This window comes from Palaemon carinicauda, chromosome 42 (genome assembly GCF_036898095.1).
Source record: "Palaemon carinicauda isolate YSFRI2023 chromosome 42, ASM3689809v2, whole genome shotgun sequence".
Lineage (NCBI taxonomy): Eukaryota > Metazoa > Arthropoda > Malacostraca > Decapoda > Palaemonidae > Palaemon > Palaemon carinicauda.
The window spans coordinates 7,195,708-7,213,502 of record NC_090766.1 but is presented as its reverse complement, the minus strand read 5'-3'; the positions used below and the strand labels follow the sequence as shown (position 1 = coordinate 7,213,502).

General features: G+C 38.2%; 1 protein-coding gene across 1 annotated transcript in view; it reads left to right on the top strand.

The window, feature by feature from the left end:
• Positions 1-17,795, top strand: part of LOC137633203 (ras GTPase-activating-like protein IQGAP3) — a 64,938-nt gene that overhangs the window by 19,193 nt on the left and 27,950 nt on the right. The window contains exons 15-22 of the mRNA XM_068365364.1: positions 1,519-1,657; positions 1,855-1,998; positions 2,727-2,822; positions 3,782-3,937; positions 7,958-8,122; positions 8,407-8,520; positions 9,177-9,302; positions 13,766-13,992. Coding sequence (XP_068221465.1) covers positions 1,519-1,657; positions 1,855-1,998; positions 2,727-2,822; positions 3,782-3,937; positions 7,958-8,122; positions 8,407-8,520; positions 9,177-9,302; positions 13,766-13,992 — 1,167 coding nt within the window. The remainder of the gene's footprint in view (positions 1-1,518; positions 1,658-1,854; positions 1,999-2,726; positions 2,823-3,781; positions 3,938-7,957; positions 8,123-8,406; positions 8,521-9,176; positions 9,303-13,765; positions 13,993-17,795) is intronic.

Sequence of the window (17,795 nt, the reverse complement as noted above, 5' to 3'; positions counted from 1 at the left end):
CTGGGGAGTATGGTCGGTGTATCTCAATTCGATAGGTTTAAAAACGAAATAGTTAGGGTGAGAACAGGTGTGAGGAATAAATTAGCAACAAGAGTAGATATGAATGTGTTAATAGAGGTGGTTTGGCCATGTAGAGAGGATGGAAAATGGTCACCTGCTGAAGGTGATAAATGCAACAGTTAATGGGAGAAGTGCATGAGAAAGGCAAAAGTTTGGGTAGATGGATGGAGTGAAAAAAGCACTAGAGTTCAGGAGGATAAATGTGAGAGAGGCAAAAGTGTGTGAAAGGAATAGAAATGAATGGCGAGCGATTGTAAAGCAGTTCCTATAGGCCCTGTTGCTGCCTCGGTGTAAGGTGACCGCTGAAGTAGTGGAAATGGGGGATTCAGGATATGAAGCTTAATTTGTGTTGAGAGATGGAGGAGGTTGGGGTGTGGCACCGTAGCAGCACCGACCATGTTTGGCTGAATCCCTTGTCAGGCAAGGAGGAACAAAAAAAAAAAATTCCATTTTGTTTTCTGATGTTGGCTACCTCCCAAAATTGGGGAAGTGCCATGGTAGGTAGTCTTCTTATAGTGTGCTTACATAGCACAACATGAATAGGACTGAGGAATCTTTATGCCATCCCTGTATTTGTCTGCTGTACTCGGTGAGAAAGTTACGTGATGTGAGGGAAGTTAGAAATTTAAGTTGTTTTGTATCTTGCATATTTCTGTCACAAGGAAGAAAATCAAAATTGTTGAGTTTAGATTGATTCATTGGTTTGGCTAAATTACCTAATGATTATAATAAGTAGCCTTTTTTATTTCAAGTTAATTTCATGAATTTTTCAAGAATGTTTCTGTAATGTAGTTATGATTATGATTAAGAAGCCATTTAACGAAGTCACTGAAGCTTATTTTAAAACCCTCGCAGGGCTTGCCCTTAGGATTTATTTATAAATGAGGACAGAATATTAAAGCATGATCCAGCAAAAGAATTTGGATACCTACTTGTAGTAAAACCATAGAAAACAGATGAGTAAAATATAGGAACTAATGTAGCTGTGGGTGGAAGGGTATGTAGTCTTCAGTACCATGAAACACGTGTCATGCAAATCAAATTGTAAGCAGCACCCTCTGTCAGGGCATGGATTTAGGTATGAATACAATTAAGAATGCTTAACCCTTTTACCCCCAGGCTATTTGGAACTTTCCAACCCTTAACCCCCAGGAGTTATTTTTCTTTCAATCACATTTTGCAGTATATTTTTTTTAAATTGCTCTAACAGCCTTAATTTTTGTCATAGAGAGGTCAGGTTGGTCTCATTCTCTTGGAAAATGCCTGAAGTTTCTCAAAAAAAATTATCAAAAATATGCAAAAAAAAATGTAAATAGCAGTTTTTTGCAAGGACGTACCGGTACGTCCATGGGGGTAAAGGGATGAGTTTTGTGAAACGTACTAGTACGTCCTTTGGGGGTAAAAGGGTTAAAAATTCAGAAGAAACTTTAAATTACTAAATAAGGACATGTTTTACAGGTTACCTGCATTATCCCATTTACATATCAGGCAGAACCACCAAGATATTCTTTCTCTGTTGAAGAAGAACTTTAAGAAGAGGATGGCTGTGACGTCCGAGTGCCCTTGGGTGCCTTACACGTTATTAGATGGTTCAAAGGTAATGTGGTGATGATATTATTTGTAGAACAGATTATTCTTTTGTGTTATTCTGTAGAAAGCCACAAGCAAGTATTTATAAGGGTTGTGTGACCTTATTGTCGAATTATACTTTTAAATAATAACTTAAGCATATTTACTAAAGATAAATGATCATTAAATGTCTTCTATTAGTAATACTTTTATTTTTTATGATAGGTCTTTCTCAATCTTAACGAAGGAACATACACTTGGGAAAAGCCCGAAGACTTTGTCGTTGCGCACAAGAGCCGTTTCGTGACACTCTCCGACATAGAGGAAGCAGTATCTCGTGTTACTCAAAAAGAAGCCCACAACAAAAAGGTATGTCTGATATGTGGCAGTCTATTGTAAATATCCCTTCCTGGCGATCTGCTGGATTTGTGTTCGAGACCCGCTCAAGCTCGATAGTTTCTTGTTGCGTCTGCGACCTCACCATCCTTGTTAGCTAAGGATAGGAGGCTTGGGAGAGGCTATAGGTCTATCTGCTGAGTCATCAGCAGCCATTACCTGGGCCCCTCTGGTCCTAGCTTGATGGAGATGGGGCTTGTGTGCTAATCATATGTATAAATGGTCAGTCTCCAGGCCATAGGCACTTTCACTTACCTCTGTCATTCATGATCTACCTTTAAACTACAATCCAATTATTTTTATCCACCTCAATGTACAAGATTTGTCATTGCAAAATTCTTCTGTGGATACATGTGATAGAAATCCTTTTTAGGTAAAGATTTGTTCTTGTTAATTTTGTCTTGAGCTGCTTCACAATAGGAATATTTCACCCTTTAGGATGTTTTAATATATTTTATATGTGCCTGGAAATTGGATCAAAGTTTTCTTTATTTAGTATTTAGTAGTTTTCATTGGACTCTATCACAGCCGATTTCAGGGGATTTTTTAATGGGTGTGTCACAACCATTATTGAACCCAATACTGTATGTTGGTATTGATTCATAGTTTGACAATCCTGTAACTGTTGCTGTACAGTATATCCATGGGATGTTTTTCATAAGAAATTTTTAAGGATTTCATTGTGTGACTTTCATCTACAGGTTGATCAGTCAATAGTAAGATTACAAGCACGGGTACGGGGCTACCTTGCAAGACAACAGCTTCGGAAGAGGAAAGAAGCCATCATTACCATCCAGGTAATGTCATTTTCACTTAGGAAATTGTATTATAATCACAATTGCATTTTTTTGTGTTGAGGAAAATATGTTCTAAATATTTTTTTTTTCATTCATTGCTGATTGATTCTGCCTAACATTTGAAAGACATGAATGGTTAAGTTGTGCCATTTTCAGTGTTAGATGCTGCAGTTAGGTAACTTTTGTATGCTACCATATTAAAGAAAGACATTTTATATAGTGTAAAGGTATTGGCATTGGCATGGTTTAAATTTTAAGTCACCAAAATGATGCACGTTGAAATAGAATCCTTTCATATGCATTTTTTTGGTTAATGAACGTTACACTTAACTGACATTTTTCTTACATCATGAGAACCTGAATTATGGATACCATGTTGATACTGGTATTATAACTTCCAGCAAAGAGGTTGTGATTTGTTTTTAACTTGTTTAATCATGGAGAGCAACTTTTAGCATGGGAACTTGTTAGAACCTGCATGGAAAAAGATTTCTAAGAACCTGCATGGACGATGATTTGAAAAGCCATGAGACAGGCCTTAACCCATTTACCCCCAAAGGACGTACTGGTACATTTCATAAAAGCCATCCCTTTACCCCCATGGACGTACTGGTACGGCCTTGCAAATAAATGCTATAAAACTTTTTTTTTTTCATATTTTTGATATTTTGAGAAAATTCAGGCATCTTCCAAGAGAATGAGACCAACCTGACCTCTCTGTGACAAAAATTAAGGCTTTTAGAGCAATTTAAAAAAAAATATACTGCAAAATGTGCTGGGAAAAAAATAACCCCCTGGGGGTTAAGGGTTGGAAATTTCCAAATAGCCTGGGGGTAAAAGGGTTAAGAACCTGCATGGACGATGATTTGAAAAGCCTGAGACAGGCCTTAATCTTTTCATATTTCAAGATGATTTGCACCTTCAATTTTGTTTAATATTTTAATTTTGACTTAATTTAGGCTTGGTGGAGAATGGTGCGAGCAAGACGAGCATACGTGATGTATTGCAAGGCTTTAAAGATGTGGGAACCCTACATCATTGTACTCCAGCGTGCTGTACGGGCATGGCTTCAGCGCAAGCGTATCAAAATGCTCTCTTCTCATTTTGTTAAACATGTAAATATAATTTTCCCTTTTTGTCAGATACAGATTTTAATGGGACTGCTTTGTAGTTGTGTTAGATACTATAAGAAATTTTGTAGAATAATTAACTGTAATGCTTAGATGTCTGCACTTTAGTTTTTATTAGTTTAACCAAGTTACTAATATTCAGAATGATATTTGATATAGGCAAATGACTACTGCTTTGGTACTATACCTATATCTTCGACATATTTGGTTATGCGATATCTTCAAAATATTCGGCTGAATATAAGGAGATCGAAGAGAAGTGATTGAAAAACTATTTTTTAATGTATTGCTGAAGGTTCTTTTTAGCATCCCTCCAGTCTCGGAGGCCTCTAGCCCCTCTCCTGAATGTAGACCTGTGGTTCTGAATCCCTTAATAGGGATTTTATTAATTGTGTGGGGCAAAGTATGGATGATGAAGTTTAAAACCTTAAAAAGCTCAATGGTTGTAAGTACATGTGATCTTCCCTACCCAGATTCTTACATTGACAATGTTTCTTTAATTACTTGCAACTCATTTAGAATTCAAGGTATAATTCTAGATTGAAAATTTATTTATTCGTACACGGATACAGACTTCTGTGTCGTTTATGTGCGGTTACTACTACGTAATCATGTTTTCTACGGCCAGCCAATCAAAATTTTTGTTGATTGCGTCATGCTTCGTACAGGATAAACGCAGCACGTGCGCAGAGAGCAAGCCTTTTGCATTCATCTCGTTTGCTATTTTAGTGTTTAGCTCTCTTGACTTGTGTTTTTTTTTAATTCGCGGTTATGTGAGTGACCATTCATTAATTGCAAATTACAAGAGAGTGCTAATGTCCATTAAATCTCGGTATTTAGGTTTTTACCCAGGACGGGATAGCGACTATTGTGGCGTCCTCGTGAGACGGGCGGACATACACATCCTCTGCGTCCTTCTTGGCTGGACAAGAGATGTTCAATAGAATCTCCATTGAAATATTGTAGGGAGTGGTCTCTCTCCCAATGGGAGTTTTTTTTTCTTGTAGGAAACTTAACGAAATTTCTACATTACAGAGTCTGCTCCCAACGGGCGTTAGAGAAAAATTCATTGTGTGGCGAGAACCTCTCTTCAATTTTTCATGTTGAGTCACCTGAAACCTTATCTTCACGAGAGACACATCCAGAAGAGTATTGATTACGCACAGCGAGACCTTGAGGAGCCAGGACCCAGCACATCAACAAGGATAATGAAGAATGAAGATGAGTGTTTAATAAGACACTCCTGTGTGAGGGAACATAGAGTTGAGAAAGCTTACCCCCTAAGTCATAAGGCAACAGTCTTGGAAGAAGAAAGTACAATTCCCAACACGTTATCACGAAGCAAGTTTTTCATATGACTATGAGGCTCCTAAGTTTAAGTCTCCTCTACAGAGTCTTAAGAAATATTTAGAAGCTTATGGTAAGGGTGGCCAGACTGCATCAGTTGACTTCCCAGAACTATGCATTACTTTCTGCTCACCCTCTCCTTCCTTACCTAGAGTAGGGAAGTTGAGTGGGATATTCACTGATACCAGCACTTGTCAGGATTTAAGCAGGATCATCGTCCAGCCATACAAAACTGTACACATTGCCATCTCGGTGTGTTATGACATCACGCGCACCAACCTTGCTACACTCAAAGTATTTTTTTCACATGCAAAACAAGCTTAGAATTCATCCCAGGATATTCCCCGAGAGGACAGCTCATATGCTAACTTTGTGTGAGAACTGTTCTCCGCAACACACTAAGGTTGAGGCATCCTCTCTGAAAAGTTTGGGTAGTGGCCTAAATTATGGCCCCACAAACATGATTGAAGCATAAAATGATTGTCAGGGGATTCCCCTTCATGTAGCTTGAGAGATGAGGATAGGAAAAAATCCTTTTACCCTATGCCTGTAATGGAATTCGAGTCTGACTTAAAAGTCAACCTGACTGAGAGTCGTAGACAAGGCCCACGCATAGACAAAGGAAAGGCTTTTCAGTTAAGCCATTTGCTTGTAATGCACTGATCTGGGAAGAGTACATCATTCGGCTAAACATGTCGAACGGGAAAGAAGTTTCCCCAGGCCAACCTCCGCCTCCTTATCTCGCCTTAATGTCCTTACGGCTGGAGAAAGGAAGGACATTCATGACAAATTAGGTACTCCTTATAACCTTGACAGCTAGATTAATGCTAAACCTATGGGGGCCACCGCTGTGAGCGCTAGTGCCGACCCAACAAAAGTCAACCCTATCTGAACTTCTATGTCAGTTACAGAGATGCTTCAAGCTACAAGGATCAGGAACCTCATCCTTCACTTAAGAAATATGACAGTCTCCCCTAGAGAAGCCTGTCACAGAGGAAAAACAGGGAACAGGATTCAGTCGCAAGCACAGAATCCTGAAATCATTTACAGTCTAAAAAACTCAAAACAAACTAAAGAGATCCTAAATATATTTAAAATGCAGGTTTCAGCACCCTGTCTGAGTAGAGAGATTTATTTGTCTATTTTGGGGGCTTTCAGAGTCCATTACTGTTCCCATAGAATTAGGCTAACTTAGTACTGTCCACCTAAACAAAGGGGGTATCAGCATTCCCCTCCTGGCACAAATAATGAGCATAGGAATAACAGCAATGCCTGTGATCCCCCCACCGCCCCACAAGTCTTTGACCAGGTGAGTGTTGTGAGGAGACGGAGTGAGCAACCTCCCGCTTGCACTTCACACATGCGCTGCGTTAACCAGCATGAAGCATGGAACAATCTACCAAAATTTTGATAGGTCGTAGAAAACATGATTTGTTGTAACCCCATATAATTGACAGGTTTGCATAGTTAGGAAAAATAAAAGTATTGAATTTGTAGTTTTTGAGAAGCATATCTAGTCCTGAAGCTGTGTCTGTTCAATTCAACAAAAAATTGGTGTATTGAGCGTAGAGATTTTTTAATACTGTACCCATTTGCCGTGAGGGAACGTTTATTTAAATTTATTCTGCCATGTTGTGAATATTGTTCTCCTGTTGGGTCTTCAGTAGCCAACTCAACTTTTTGAACAGTGGCTTGCGATTTATTTTAAATTCCTTATCCCTTATCTGGATATTAATTTACGACATTGTTGTTCAATTAGATCTTTGTGCATGCTGTATATTATTACTCATTGTTTTATGACCCTTTGAGCACCATTGGACCTATATTGTCAGATTTTTTACTCACTTCTGCACAATTGGAGATATTTTATACCTTGTAATAGTGTAGTATTTTTTCTTATTTAAGAGTATGAAAATTTTACAAATTATGTAACTACAGTATATATCGTTTGAAAGGAAATTTATTCAGCTCTACAGTACAATATCTAATGTTGTAAAGTCCTATATTAGATAGTCCCTGTGCTTAGATGATTAACGTAAAATGTCCAGAAAATGTGCCTGGGATTTGAGTGCCAAATCATTTTGGTGAGAGGTTGGTGCTCAAAGGGTTAGCTATCTTTTGCATTCTGATTTTTCCTTGATTTTACCATTCACTACAGCATACAGGGTATGATGTTAATTCTGATGTCAAGCATTTTCTTTCATAAGGCTCAATACTACATTCTTACCACGAGCATATTATGGAACAGTCTCCTTAATCAAATAGCCGAATCAAGGGAACTTAAAAAAGTTCAAACTTGGTGGGATTTTTTTTTTCTGTTAAGCAGGTTATCATAAGTCTCGTTTCATAATTTACACGTAATTTGTCTTTTGATATAGACTTTGAATGTAACAATTGCTGTGATGTTTGCTACTCAACCTGCTTACAATACAGTACAATGATTTTAAATGTCTTGAAGAAAAACAACTGGTTTGTTGCACAGTAAGCAGTCATAGAAGGAAAGTTATTTCACTTATTATGAGGTCTAGTATACTAACGCTATATTTAGATTAAACTATTTCAAAATGCTTTTGGTGAACCAAGTGTTGATTTATGTCCATTTGGACAATGAGATATTATGATGTCAAAGCATTGTTTCATTTTGTCTCGCTTTGTCAGGTGAATAAAGTCGTAATGATCCAAAGGGCTTGGCGTGCTCACAAAGCAAGGCAGGAACTGTTTTCCTTAACACATCAGAAGAACCCGCCATTGTCAGTCGTGCGGAAGTTCATTTACCTCTTAGATGTATCTGCCGGTGATTTGGATGAGGAACTAAGACTTCAGGTAAGGAGGAGTTTGCTTAATTGTTGGAATTAATAGGAAAATTCATCATCTTGCCAATGGGCCTTTTTTTTATATCCATAAGCTTTTATAGCAAGAAAAATCTCTCTCTCTCTCTCTCTCTCTCTCTCTCTCTCTCTCTCTCTCTCTCTCTCTCTCTCTCTATTCTGAGGTAATGAGCAACACAGCTTTATAGTGGTCATCATCGTGAATATACTCATTAAGACATTTTGTTATTTTTAAGAGGATCTATGATTAGGGTGTTAATTGGTATGTTCAATTTACAGCGTTTGAAAGGTGACATGGTAAAAACGATACGCAACACTCACCAGCTGGAAGCTCGCGTAGATGAACTTGATGTTAAAATTGGACTCCTTGTACATAACAGAATTACTCTGCAGGTATGTATCATTTTTGTTCTTTTTTTATGTAACCACTGGAATTTATTTACAACCATATTTTATAAAAGATGAAATTTCATAATTGTTAAAGCATGTGGTATTTGATCAAAGAGAAATGTTCAGTATCCATGAATAATCATTCCGAATTGGACCTAACTAAATTTTTAAATAGATGAATGCAGGTGTAACATAGTATCTACTTGAAAAAGATTCCTTCAACCTTGCAAGGAGCATGCAATCAAATAAAGACACATGACCCCACATCATGCAATTTACACTGAATTCTTCAAATTTTGTTTAGGTGTAGGATTCACTGCCATATCATCTTAGGGAATAAGCTAAGTTTCTTTGCCCATCAGGAGTTTTCAGTTACATAGAAATACTTTGTCCAGAAATTTGTTATTCACGGTCTCTTTAGAGGTGTTTTATAACTAAAAACAAATAGTTTTCATACATTACATCCGCTTTCTTGAAACACAAGGGACGAGTTGTTAGTGTACTTGTTTTAGTATATCTTTTGATAGCTGCAAATCTAAAGCAACATCTGGAATATATTAGTAGAATTTTACTCCTCTCCATTCATAATTATTCTTCGTCAGTTCATCTTTACACTTTATGATAATTTTGAAATTTGTGCTATTTTTTTTTCTTTAAAGGATGTGATGCCAGCTGACAAGGAGAATGTTTGTCCAAACGAACAAGAAGCGAAACAAAGAAAACACAAGAAAGGAACCAAGGATACGTTAAAAGGAGGGTCAATGCGATCACAGAAGGGTTTGAAGGTAATAAAATAAATTTATAGTACAAGGAAGGGACACTATCAGTTTAATTTCAGGTCCTAATATGGTTTATTGTGTAGATTTTCTTTCAAGAATGCAAACTTTCATTTTTATATTGTATTTGATTTTGGCACTCGCCTCTTTATTCTTCCCTTATTGTTAACTTTGTTTTGTGTGTGTATATGCAGGTTCTGTGAACAATAGAACAAGTATTATGTATTTCTGGATGTTTGTTAGCTTTTGCACCCATATATATTGTGCCATATGTCTTAATTTATTTGGAATGACCTAGGAGGTTTTAAGAATTTCTTTTAATAGTGTATTGAGTAGTTGAGGCTAAGTTTGAGATGCTTACGGAGTCATCAAGATGGGCTTCTTGGTTTTACCTCCCTAGTTCCCTACAGTTTGTGCTAGTGCTGTACTAATGTTAGGCTTTACTTTTTATAAAAAGTATAGTGATGCTAAAACCTAACCTGGAAGTGGAATTGTGTATTCCAAGAACTGATGAACAACCCTTCTCTTTAGTGATTTAGTTTAAGGGAGATTCTCTTTTCGTAGAGCAAGAACCATGAACTGCGATGTATTTTACAGTTTTTATTGTGATTCCTTTTCAAACTAGACATGTAGCAAGTGATTAGATAGAGGATTAATTTGAATTACTTGAGTATTTAGAATAGTACAGTATTATAATAGAAAGGTTTTATTAAGTGTAGAAGTACAGTATTATTAGAAAGGTTGGACATAGAGATAGAGAGTAGTGTGAGAAAAACATTATGAAATTGGTTTATAATAAGTAAATAGGCAAAATATTAATTAGTGAAGAAACAAATCGTCTACGTTACATCAGTGATATCAGGTCACATGGTGTTGGTGTTAGTGAAGGAGATTTTCGGAGCGGTAGTTAGCTGATTGGATTCATTTTGATTAAACTGTATTGGTGGTGGGCACGCTCTTTGGACTCTCTTAGTTTGTATGTGTCTAGTGTTGGAATTGTTTGATAAGCTGACATCAGGAATAGAAGGAAATTTAGAGAAGGTAAATATAGTTCGAAATAGTAAATTCATTGGTGAAGCCTTGCTGCTCTTGGTGCTCCTCGAAATGGACAAGATGGACTTTGAAAGCCAGTCTTCCTATCTTATGATCTTGTTCCTTCTAAAAAAGGCTGTCATGACTGTGATTATCAGTGTCAGGATTAACCGAGTACCCGTTTCCCTATCCCAAGTTCTTTGGGATGTCTTTCCCACCACAGATCCTAATGGTCAAATCTGTGCACCAGTTCTGATCCTTTGGGGGGGAACTCCTGAAGTGTGGTATGCGAATGTCAAAACAAGGCTCAATAGAGGATTTTTTTTTTTTATATCAAGCCCCAATGGACTTCCATAGTTGTCAAGCTGTCAAGTAAAAGATTATTCTCATTGGGCTTGCTAACTGGTCTGGTACTTTAGAAGAAAGGCTGTTAATTTATAGGTGCTCATGCTTAATTGCCAGTCTAGACTTCATGAGAAAGGAAGTTCATTGATTGTTTTTTCTCCTTAGTCATATCTCTCTGTGATGGGGCAGGTTGTGCACTTGCCACGACCTGTTCCCATGTTAGCTTTTAAGAATTATGTTATTCTGTGATTGCAGGCAGTACCTGGCTTGTCCACAATACCAGTCTTTCTTTGGATAAGTGTACTTTTGGCCCTGTTGCCAAGATAAGGGTGATGCAGTATGTTCCACAAGTTAGTTAAGACTGATCATCAGCCCTAAGTTTTCGTAGTGGGAAATTTAAAGGCGCTCTCTCTCTCTCTCTCTCTCTCTCTCTCTCTCTCTCTCTCTCTCTCTCTCTCTCTCTCTCTCTCTCTCTCTCTCTCTCTCTCCTCTCTCTCTCTCTCTCGTCTCTCTCTCTCTCTCTCTCTCTCTCTCTTTTTTTTTTTTTCTTTTTTTTTCTTTTTTTAAGTTGATTCTTTATACATATTTCAGGATGGCACCCAACTTTATAGGTTAGTGATAACTACTATATCTCAAATAGACCAAAGGATCATATTGCCTTAGTCCTCTGCCAGCAGGTTCTAAAAGCATTTACGCCCACTTTATCGACTGTGCTTGGTTACTCATTTTAAGACACACCTGTGGACTATACAGTTACACAAGTGTTCACTTATGAATAGGTAACTGATTGGGTCATTAGATCAGCTTTGGCCTCTTCGGGATTTAGTTTGTCTTCTCACATTGTAGTAATCTTTGAATCTGAAGATTGCTGTAGGGAGTAGAAGCCAACCATCAAATAGAACAGACCTGCATTTGGCCTTTGGTGAATGTGTCTGTCCTATATAGTTTTGGTTCTCTTGAGTTCAGTGACATAGAAGTACATGGCCTGTCTGCATAATAAATGCCTCTGTCCTATATAGTTTTGGTTCTCTTGAGTTCAGTGACATAATAGTGCATCGCCTATCTGCATAATAAATGCAGTTTTATCTTTGGTAGAATGCAGATGGCCACCTGACATCCTTTGAGAACCTCTCTATCGAGGACTTTTATATTTCCCAAAATTAAGTAATGTATAACTGGAGCTTCCCTGTATTTAGACTCCACTCATCATGTATACTTTTGTCCAGAGGTAAAGGATAAATTATTAAATAAATGACAAAAACTCCTTGATGCTGTTCAACTTCACCCTCTGTACATGCCCCATACTTTGGTGTATCGTTGAAAAGATTCCCATGCACTCTTAAGTAACAAATTCACTTCATGGTAGAGGAGGAGTATTTTTATCTTAACATCAAGACTTTCTTCTATTACCCCTCAAGCATTTCTATTAAATGTTGACACTGATGCAGGAACACATTTAGGGCTAGTCCTTCAGATAGTTTGCTGGAATTATCTGGAGCCCATTGTCGCAGCAAACAATCTCTTGGACCAGTTATAGGGACATTTTTCCAAGTCCCTCTGCCATTCCCCAGATATTTGGAGAGGGGGGTCAGTTGGAGATAGTTGCACCTTTTTCTTGACCTTATCCCAGTGGTTTCTTAATCTTGTATTTTCTCTTGACTCTTCCTCTTTTATTAAACATAGGTCTCCCTCTCTAAAGGTCCTTAGATGGTATAAGGATCTCATAGTAGGTTAGTACTGTTAGTGCAGTAATTTTGGTGTACTTTAGCCATTATGAAAGGACCGTTCCAGTGTCCCTTTGGCCCCTAATTGCACCCTCTTTTTAGCCCTCATCTTTATCTTCGATCCCACTTTCTTTCTTGCCATCTCGCTGTCCAATTTTTTTATCTTGCTTCATGTTAAAGAAGATAAGCAGACAAACTTTTTATTTTTTAACAAATGAGACTTGCTGTACTCAATGCTAGCCCATAATTAATTTCAAATACCTTTTTTTTAAGCTGAGAACCTTCTTGGGTTCTCCTTGATAGCTATTGAAATCAGGGAGTTCTGAAAGAACTTGAAGTATCCATTATAACCTTATCTTTGTGGCTTGGGAAATATACTCCGTGCATTATGTAGGTAAGAATTGAAACTTTACTTATGTTCAAGGTTGAGTAAAAGTTGATGTTGCTACTAATCCTCTCACCTTCTTGACCTCTTCATAGCTCAGGCCATGTTCATGCTGGTCTAGCCAACTGGAAGCGAGTTACACAATCGAACACTTATCAGAGGGCCTTGTTCTAAAGATTTAATTCCCTCCTCCACTATAATAAGATATTGTTGTTTTCAAAGCATGATTATAACTAGTTCTCATAAGAACATTGGTTATCTCCCAATCTTTACATGGTTGAAAGGGACAGGGTTCCCTTTGCCAGAAGTAGGTTCTGTCTAATGAATTCAAACTTGCACAGGGCCAAATAAACCTTTTGCTGAGGTAAAAGTCAAGCTGCATAAGAGGCCATGGAATTTAATCTTCTCTTATCTGACATTTTTAGCTTGTGGATGAAAGAATTCTCGTCAATTTCAGCGAGACAATACCTCCAAACTGAGGAGTGTTTCATATACTTATATTTTGTATTAATCATTGCTAAACAAGCTAGGTGTGTTTTTTATTATAATCTCGCCTTCAGTAGCCATCCTCCTATATTCCCTCCTGTAACTATTCAACAAGCTTCAACAATCAAACCAAACTAAGTCAAAGAATGCTATACTACTGTATAAAGTGCTTCAGTTGTGAATATTTAATTAAAATTCAGTTAGCCTTTAGGAAAACTACAATATTTGTAAGATTTATTAGATGTTGTTACAATCAGTTTACAATTATTGTATTGTTTGGAAAGCTCACTAAATGATAGATTCTGTCTGTTTTTTTTTAATGCTGTGTATACAGTACAAGAGTTGAATAGCAATTGTCTGTCACAGCGAATTTCTTTTGAACAATGTTTAAGTTCTTTGTCTTGTAAATTTTATTAGGAGTTCATATTATGATGTACTTGATACATAGTTGAAAGTCCATTTCATAGTGTTTATAAAAGTAAATTTCTCACCAACCAAAGGCACTAAAGAAAGAATCTCGAGAAAAGCTCATATGCTACCAGCATTTGTTCTACTTGCTTCAAATTGAGCCCCGCTATTTGGCAACACTCATATTTAGCCTCCCTCCTGGAAAAACGACAAAATTCATAGAGAACGTCATTTTCACGCTGTACAACTATGGAGCCAACGATAGAGATAATTTTCTACTGTTGAAATTGTTCAAGACAGCACTTGAGGAGGAAATAAGGTAAGGACGTCATTCTTTATTACACTCGATCTATTTGATGATATTACTCTCAATCTATTTATGATGAAAAGCATTTGAAGTGAGAACTAATGGAAAGAATTACTAATGCATGAAGGATCAAAATGTTTAATTGTAAAAAGCATCAACCTGCAAGTTCGATGATGCATAATGAAAAGAATGTACAGAATTTTGTTTATATAATTGTCAACCTTATTGATTTCCTATTAACTTCATAGAAAAATATATTTGGATTTCATAGCTCTGATTGTTTTTTCTTTTTTCATGCAACCAAGCTTTGAAATACAGGTACATATAATGCTGTATTTTCTTAATTGTAAACCTTATTGATTTCCTATTAACTTCATAGAAAAATATATTTGGATTTCATAACTCTGATTTTTTTTTTTTTTTTATGCAACCAAGCTTTGAAAAACAATAATGCTGTATTTTCTCGACACACCTTCTATCCTCTTAGAGGCAGGTCTGTCAATTCTTTTTGTTATAGACTATATCCTCCTTCCATGTCAAACCCTCATTTTTCTTCTGGTCTTGATTAGGTAAGGAATGTATCATCAGCCTTTAAATTATGGTGAGGTAATAAGTATAGCAAAAAAGCAAATTTTTGTTGATGTAATTTATATCGCATAGGTTATCAATCTTCATGGTACAGTACTCAGTTTTTTTAAATAATCAATTGAGTAAATAGTATTTGTGTATTTATGTACTATAGTCATACTATAGTCACTGTTGAGCTGTGGCCTTCTCTCAACATACTTGGTTGAGGAATCTTCTTTCGATCACTTTCCTTTACAAGTCTTAAAACAAGCACACCTGAAGTTAACTTGGATTAAACACCGGGGGTGGAGGGTATATGCTTTTAAGACCTTGAAAATTGCAGGAAAAGGTAGCCTACAACCGCTTCCTTATTTATTTTCATTCCCCATTCTAATTATTCCTTCCGATATATGTATTATTTACATATGTTTTATATCTTTTTTTTTTTTATTAATGGATAAAGTAAATACTGCTGTATAGATATTGGAATTATACGTAGAATCTTTTAATACTCTTTATATCTTTTTTAGTAAAACAAAAACTGTTGTTTATATATATATTTCTGGGTCAACCTGTGACGCCCGGTGAAAAGAGTCCTTCTTTACACTTTTCTGATATAAATACTTCCAAATATACCAGAGAAATTAAAGTATGGAATGCAGAGGGTACTACCCTCGCGCGAACACCCTGTGGGCATCGTTTATAAAGCAGGGGCGTGTGAAAACCACTATTCACAGGCTGTCCCCATTTAGGTAATTCCTTCATCAAAGGGGAGGGCCGTAACAGAGGCCCTATCTACTTTACCTGAACTATCCTACCGATGCTAGCGCCACCTAGACTTCATCCTTCTGTTGGATTTCATAAGAGCCGTTTCAAATGGTTAGGCATCCAATGGGACCTCAAAAATCACAAGCTCTCTCTTCCTGCCAAGAAAGTCAGGGAGATAGCTGCAAAGACAAAGACAAAAAACTTTCTCAAGCACAAACAGGTGTCCAGAAGAGCCTTAGAAAGAATCCTCGGCTTACTTCAGTTTGCGTCAGTGACAGACCTCTTTTTGAAAGCCAAACTCAAGGACATCAACCGGGTTTGGAGAAAGAGGGCTACTATACATTTACGTGACAAAATCTCGTCAGTTCCCTCAATCCTGAAAGAGAGACTTCGGCCTTGGTCCAAACCAGAGAACCTTTCCAAGTCGGTTCCTCTGCAATTCCCTCCTCCTCAGGTGACGATCCATACAGACGCGTCTCTGAGCGGCTGGGGGGGATATTACGACCAACAGATGTTCCAGGGCTCCTGGTCACCCGTCATGAGACACTTCCACATCAGTGTGCAAGAAGCTATGGCAGTGTTCTTAACCCTGAAGCGGCCATCCCCTCCACAGTCCACCCACATCAGGATAATCTCAGACAGCACAGCAGTAGTGCACTGCATAAACAGAAGTGGATCAAAATCTCCCAATCTCAACCAAGTCTTGGTCTCGATTTTCGCCTTAGCAACAGAAAAGAACTGGTTCCTGTCTGCGACTCACCTTGCAGGAGTCCAGAACGTGATTGCGGACTCGCTATCCAGGACAAGTCCACTGGAGTCAGAATGGTCTCTGGACGTGAATTCTTTCCGTTGGATTTCCAGGCTGGTTCCCGGCCTCCAGGTGGATCTATTCGCGACACAACTGAACCACAAACTCCCTTGTTATGTGACCCCAAACCTGGACCCTCAGGCATACGCCATGGACGCGTTAACCCTGGATTGGAACCATTGGAAGAAGATTTACCTATTTCCTCCGGTGAATCTTCTGATGAAAGTCCTGCACAAACTACGCTCCTTCCGGGGAGCAGTGGCTTTAGTGGCACCGCACTGGCCAAAGAGCAGTTGGTTTCCTCTCCTCCTCGAGTTGAAACTGCGCCCCTTACGGATTCCATTCCCCAAGCTGACCCAATTAGTCCAAACTCAGACTGTGTCAGATTCCTCAAGAATAGCCAAAACCCTAACTTTGTGGATTTCATGAAGTTTGCAGCCCCCAGGGATGCAAACATTGACCCGGAAAATGTCCTCTTCATAGAATCAGACAAAAGGGATTCCACAATTAGACAATATGATTCGGCCGTGAAGAAGTTAGCAGGTTTCCTAAAAAATTCAGATCATTCTCACATGACCTCTAATTTGGCCATCTCATTCTTTAAGTCCCTGTTTGACAAGGGACTGGCAGCTAGCACGATAACCACGGTTAAGTCGGCTCTAAAGAAGATCTTCCTTGTGGGTTTCAATATTGATCTGTCGGAGTCCTATTTTTCATCTATTCCGAAGGCATGCGCTAGGCTCAGACCTTCGGTACGACCACAAAAGGTCTCTTGGTCTCTGAACGACGTATTAAAACTAGCTTCAGACACTGATAACGAATCCTGCCCCTACATCACTCTTCTTAGGAAGACCTTATTTTTAACGGCTTTGGCTTCAGGTGCTAGAATCTCAGAATTAGCAGCTCTTTCACGTAATTCCGAAAATATGGATTTCCTCCCGTCAGGCGAAGTTCTACTTTCCCCAGACAGAGATTTCCTAGCTAAAAACAAGGACCCACAAAATAGGTGGTCCCCTTGGAAGATTATCCCTCCCTCCCAGGATACTTCTGTGTGTCCCGTCACTACACTAAAGGCTTTCTTAGCCAGGACCGCCAACCGCTCGTCTGGACCCTTGTTACTCAGAGAACAGGGAGGTACTATTTCCATTCAAGGCATCAGACAACAAATCCTTTACTTTATTAAGGAGGTTAACCCGGAGTCATTTCCTCATGCGCATGATATCCGTTCGGTGGCAACCTCCATCAATTATTTTCAGAATATGGAGTTTGATGACCTGAAGAAGTATACGGGTTGGAAATCTCCTATGGTTTGCAGACGGCACTATTTAAAGAACCTACAGGCCCTCAAATTCCCCACAGTTGCAGTTGGGAGTCTTATCTCCCCCCAATAATCTCTCCATTCTTCCTTTTTATCCATCTCTCTCCTTCTCCCTCCTGCCTGCCACTCCTGCCACTTCGCCGCTCTCATGGGTGGGTCGTTTAGCCCTAGAATTATGTTACCATTTCTTTTTACCCTGGTTATTACCTGTTAGTATGATTAACCTTGCCTTATTTTATTTCATGTTAATGTTCTTTAGCCATGTAAGGATTGATTTTGTGTTGTGATTGATTCAAGGGATGATTCCTTGCTTCTCATTTTTTGTTACTCCATCTTTGGGATTCCTGTTTGAGC